The 6,000-nt window shown below is 56.0% G+C and overlaps 1 protein-coding gene across 1 annotated transcript in view; it reads right to left on the reverse strand.

The window, feature by feature from the left end:
* MYH14 (myosin heavy chain 14) overlaps positions 1–3,059 on the reverse strand; it is an 80,987-nt gene extending 77,928 nt beyond the window's left edge. Inside the window, exon 1 of the mRNA XM_039247143.1 lies at positions 2,652–3,059. Coding sequence (XP_039103074.1) covers positions 2,652–3,059 — 408 coding nt within the window. The remainder of the gene's footprint in view (positions 1–2,651) is intronic.
* Positions 3,060–6,000: the final 2,941 nt, after the last annotated feature.

Raw genomic sequence — 6,000 nt, forward strand, 5'->3', positions numbered from 1 at the left:
TAACGTTACTAGTGGCAGAAAACGGGTTTCCGGAGCCCAGTTTCCCCCGGGAGACACTGCGGTCCCCATCACGAGCCAGCCACTAAGCAAATATTTACGAAGCCCGGCCGAGGGCAAGCTGGGTGCAGGCCGGTCACACCTCTAACACCCTCCGGCTGGCAGTTTTAGCTTTCTGGGCCTCACTTTCTCGTCCAACGGGGACGGGAACAGCCCTTCCACACAGGGCCGCTGGGAACCATCCACAAGTTCATGTTGCACGAGAGGGGGGCACCGCAAGGGCCCTGGCACGCTGTGCGAGCTTAGCACGTTAGCTGCTAACTACTGCCCGGCCAGCGGCTTCCCCTCTCCACGATGTGGGAGTAGCTGGTAATTCCCACCTTGCAGCCCTGCGTGGAGGGGGGTAGTCAGCAAGATCACATCTGAAAGCTTAGAACAGGGAAGGCAGGCACTCGCTAAGTGCTAATGATGATTATTAAGGCCCAATTAGGTTCTTGTCTAGTCTTCTGGAATCTTCCATCTCACTTCCATTTGTGAGATCCGGAGCAGAGGTCTCTTTCCCAGGGTTTGCAAGAGCAAGGGAGGACTCAGCAGAGCCCAGTGCAGCCTGGAGAAGGTGCCAAAGCCATCCGGGGTCGGACAGCCCTCGATGCCAATCCCACACCTGTCACCAGAAGCTGAGGGGCCCTGAGCCGCCCACTGGCCCTCACAATCTCGGTCCCCTCCTTCCTAAATGGGAGTCTGACATCATAAAAACACTCTGGTCTCATGCTTTGTGACCCTTAACAGGGTGGATACTGGGGCCACTTTGTTTATTTATAATATATAATATCCATATTAAATATACTTATTTACAGTATAATAGCATGATATTTCTATATAAATATTAGTATTTGTAATATTTTTGATATATGTCACCCCTGATGTCGATGTTCTTTTATTACTCTCTAAAGTTTTGTTGCTGGGGACATCTGGGGGGCTCAGTCGGTTGAGCGTCCAACTACGGCTCAGGTCATGATCTCGTGGTTCATGGGTTCGAGCCCCGCGTCGGGTTCTGTGTTGCCAGCTCAAAGCCCGGAGCAAAAAAAAATTTTTTTAAGGTGCTGTTGTTGTGGTTTTTAATGTAAAACCAGCACTGTCCCTTTGAAGGTGTTAGCTAGGAATGTGAAGATTTTTCTTGGGGGGGGGCCCACACAGAGGCGGTGAGGCCACACCCTCTAAGCAGATGTCTGGAGTACAGCTCTGGGGCCAGCTGCCTGGGTTCAAATCCCGACCTGACTCCTTCCTATCTAGGTGACCCGGGACCCACGTCACTTAACATTCCTGAACATCAGGCGATAACAGTCCCCAGCCCAGAGGTGCCCCAACAGCCCACAGTCAGCACTTAGCACAGCACTTGGAGCATGGTAAGTGCTCAATAAATATTTGCTAGCCACCATTATTATTATTTCTCGTTATTATTGTCGACATTCTTTGTCAATCTCTTTAATCCTGTTTGTTCTAATAACGCTCTGCCTGCTCATTAGACCGTCCTGGAAGCTTATTAAAAATACCAGAGGCCGTGTCACAGCCCCAGGAAGGCTGATTTAAACGGGCAGGGTGGGGCTCAGGCACTAGCATTTTCAAAAAATTCTCCACGATTCCAATGCAAAGACAGGCTTAAGAACCACTGCCCTGATTCACCTGTTTGCTGTGAAGACGAAATAATGTGAGTCAATGCTCAACAGACACTAGACTACCATAGTCAACCTCACTATCATCAATACCATTTTTATCATTTTTAAACTTTTTTTTAAAGTTTATTATTTCTTTTTGAGAGAGAGAGACAGAGAGAGAGCAGGAGAGGGGCAGAGAGAATCCCAAGCAGGCTCCACACTGTCAGCACAGAGCCCGACGTGGGGCTCGACCTCACTAAGTGTGAGATCCTAACCTGAGCTTAAATCAAAAGCCAGAAGCTTAACCGACTGAGCCCCCCAGGCGCCCCCTACCATCTTTATCTTAAGAGGCACCATAGCAAAGGGATGGAGCCTGGAGCCAGCCCACCCAGGTCCACCATGTCCAACTGGGTGACCTTGGTTAAGGGACTTGACCTTTCTGTGCCTCAGTGGGTTTTTTTAATCTGTAAAACGGGGACAAAACGCTTTATAATTGTGAAAGTGTATCGAGGCAATATATTTAGGAGAGCCTAGTACATGCTTAATACATGCCAGTTGTTATTGTTACTAAATCTCTCCGGGGCCTCGGTTTCCTCTTAGATAAAACGGGCTCAATAACAGCGTCTACTTTGTGCAAAGGGAGAGGGAGTGAATTAATATATGGAAGGCATTTCGCACAGGGCCTGACCTGAGGTTTTCCATACTCGGAGGTTGTTCCCCATTATTATTACAGACCCATCCATATCTCTTTCTCAAAAGCCTCTGGATGTGTTCTATTTGAGAATTCGGAATTTTTTTTACACTTTAGGGAAATAATAAAGGGCAGGGCATGTACCGTATAATGTTCTGGGGTGGGACGCAGTTCCCGGAGCCCAATAGATTGTAATCTGGCAACAACGCGAATACCGATTAGAAATGGCCCGACGGCAGTCAGGTCAGGCCGGGTGCGGACACCCAGCTCCCGCCCCAGCACCGCGCTCCCCGCAGGAGGCCACTCACGTAGATGAGGCCCGAGTAGTAGCGCTCCCGGAGATTGTGCAGCACCGAGGCCTCGTTGAGACACGTGAGCTCGGCCATGTCCTCCGCCTTGCTGAACTTGGGCGGGTTCATGCGCTGGATCTGGTCCCGCGGCAGCCGCAGCCGCCGCCCGCTCTCCGCCAGCTCCACCTCGGCCTCCTCCTCGCCCTCGTCCCGCAGCGCCGCCGCCTCGAACCCGTGCAGCTCCGAAGGCACCCACACCAGGCGCCGCGCCGTCCACTCCACCTGCGGCGCGGTGCCCGCGCCCCCGGGCCCGCCACCCACGCCCGGCCCACGGGGCGCGAACAGGTACGGCTGCGCGGCCTCCGGCACGGGGCTGGGCCTGGGGGCCGCCTTCCGCCCGGGCACGGACAAGGTCACCGCGGCCATGGTCTGCAGGGGAGAGAAGAGAGTGGGGGTCAGCTGCGGCTCCATCCCCAGCCCAGACCGCCCCGCCCCCCAGGCTGTCCCTTCTGCCTTTCTTCACCAGACCTCTTTTTACACATCTGCAAAATGGGCCCCCAGATCTCCTTTACTAATTCCATTCACTCATTCAGTAATTATCTAGTAAGCCTGGCTGAGCCCAGCACCATTCAAGGCCTTGGCAAAGGACTCTGCCTACACGATGACTTTACACCCCAGCCCTGTGCTGTCTGTCCAGTATGGGAGCCACGGGTTCACCCATACCGTGAAATGGAGAATCCAAACGGAGACAGGGTCCTAAGTATAAGATGCACCCCAGATTTCCTGGTACCCCAAAAGACTCATTCGTATTTGTTATATTTGATGATGGCTATATCGCAATGATAGTTTGAATACATTGGGTTAAATAAAATGTATCACTAATATCACTTGCTCCTTTTGAGCTTTTCCTTTTTTTATTTTGAGAGAGAGAGAGAGAGGGCGCGCGCAGGGGGGAGAGAGAGAGAAAGAAAGAGAATCGTAAGCAGGCTCCACGCGCCACGCACAGCCTAATGCGGGGCTAGTTCCCACAACCCTGGGATCATGACCTGAGCTGAAATGAAGAGCAGAGTCTCAACCAACCGAGCCCCCAGGTGACCCCAAGTTGGGGTTGTTGTTTTTTTCATTTTTAATGCAGCAACCAGAAAATATTAAATCACACATTTGGCCTGCACTGTATTTCTGCTGGATAGCGCTGCTCTAATCCCGGGAGACAGATAAAAAGATAAATAAGCAAATTATACAGTATGTTAAATGTGATAAGTGCCAAGAAGAAAAATAAAGCAGGGAACAGGGGTGTCAGGATTGAGGGGTGCTGCGGTTTTAATTGCCCAGGGAAGGCCTCTCTGATGTGGTATTTGAACAATGACCTAAGGGAGATGAAGGGAGTGAGCCATGGGAATGTCGAGAGGTGAAGCATTCCAGGCTGGGAGAAGAGCCTGTGCAAAGGCCCTGAGGCAGGAGTGTGCCTATGTGTCTGTGGCATTGTGAGAAGACAGTGCGCCTGGAGCCAGGTAAACAGGGAGGGAAGGAGGTAGGGGAGGTAACAGTGGGGACCAGGAGGGCCACCGCGGGTCCCTAGGAAGGTGTCCACCTCTGGTGTACCCCACAACTGCAGACCACACTCGAATCTCACACCTTAGTAACCAGTGCCTTGCTTCTAGGCAAGCTGCCTTCCTTTTTCTTTATGATGGGGAGGGAGGGCCCATTCATTCATTTCTCCACTCACTCGACATTCCCTGAGGCTGTTCAAATACCAGGCTCTGCCTGGAGTTGAGTCTGGGGACCCAGAGATGCTTCCAATGGGGCCCTGCCTTGAGGAGCTCCCGGTCTGGGGCACGATCCAGCTCTGGTCTCAGACAGCCTTGTGAGCCACGAGCGGCAGGGGAGCCACTGGGGGAGCCAGAATGTGCTGGAGCCCTCCCTGCCCTCAAAGGGCACACAGGCCAGCAGTGAAGGGGCCACTGCACTTCCACAGCAGTCTAGGCACCAGTCGGGAAAAACACCCCACTCCCCCCCGCCCCCGTCCCTCATCGTGGCCTGGTCCAGTCCGCCTCTGTTTTCCTCCACCACCTCTAGTGCCCGCATCGCTGCCCCCTCCCCCCCCCCCCCCCCCCCCCCCCCCCCCCCCCCACGCCGGTCACCGGAACACGCGAGTATTTGTCTCCCCCACCTCAGCATTTCTGCCTCAGCCCGGCAGGCCCGCCATACCCTGGAGAAGTCCCTCCAGACACCCGGCTCTTTTTTTTTTTTTTTTTTGAGAGAGAAAGAGAGAGAGAGTGCAACAGCGGGGAAGGGGGGAGGGAGAGAGAGAGAATCCTAAGCAGGCTCCACGCTCAGCGCAGAGCCCCACGCGGGACTCAATCCCACGACCCTGGGATCATGACCTGAGCCCAAATCAGGAGTCGGACGTTCAACCAGCTGAGCCACCCAGGCGCCCCACCACCCACACCCCTGCACACGCCTCGGTCCGATGCTCTCCCCGCCCCCAAGCAGCAGGGTTCTATCACCCTCCGCCCCACAGGCCTCCCTTCGCCAAGGCTACCCCCAGGGCTTCCGGTGAGGCCCTGATCCACCCAGAGCCAAGCCCCATCCCTGGGACTTTGCCCCAACCCTCACCCTTCCCCACCCCACCCGCTCTCCCTCCCATCCGCGACCTTCGACCAGGAAAGGTTTGGGAATTTTTGCAATCCTCCAGTCCCCGGCCTCCCCTCCCTAGCGCCAGGAGTCTGGGCCCCCAGCCCCTCCTCCCTCGGACACCAGAACCCGGGGTGGGGGGCCCTCACCTCACTGTGGCCAGGCTACAGGTGAGGATGATGGGACATCCGATGGGACATCCGAATTCTGAGGACCGACAACAGCCCCGGTGCGGGTGCCGGAAGGCTTTGGCTCCAAATGGCCGAGCCCCTCGGGCAGCCCCGCCCTCGCTAGCCGGCAGGAACGCCTCCGCCCGGCTCCTTACTGTCACCAAGACAGGTGCTCTCACCTGCCCTGGGAGGGGCAGAGACTGCTGGGCTGGAAAAGGAAAAGGAGCCCGGGATCCGCCCCGGGGGCAGGGGCTGGGCCCTTGGCATCCAGCCCTCGGACCTCAGCCTAGAGCTAGTATTGGAGTGCCCTCCTCGCCAGACCCGGAAATCTGGGCCCCCGGCCCCTCCGCCCTCAGACCCAGGGGTCCGGGCCCCCGGCCCCTCCGCCCTCAGACCCAGGGAGCTGAGCTCCCAGCCCCTCCTCCCTCAGACCCAGGGGTCCAGGCCCCCGGCCCCTCCTCCCTCAGACCCAGGAGTCCAGGCCCCCAGCTCCTCCTCCCTCAGACCCAGGAGTCCTGACCCCCAGCCCCTCCTCCCTCAGACGCAGGAGTCCAGGCCCCCAG

Source organism: Hyaena hyaena, unplaced genomic scaffold (genome assembly GCF_003009895.1).
Source record: "Hyaena hyaena isolate Hyena2069 unplaced genomic scaffold, ASM300989v1 scaffold_9, whole genome shotgun sequence".
Lineage (NCBI taxonomy): Eukaryota > Metazoa > Chordata > Mammalia > Carnivora > Hyaenidae > Hyaena > Hyaena hyaena.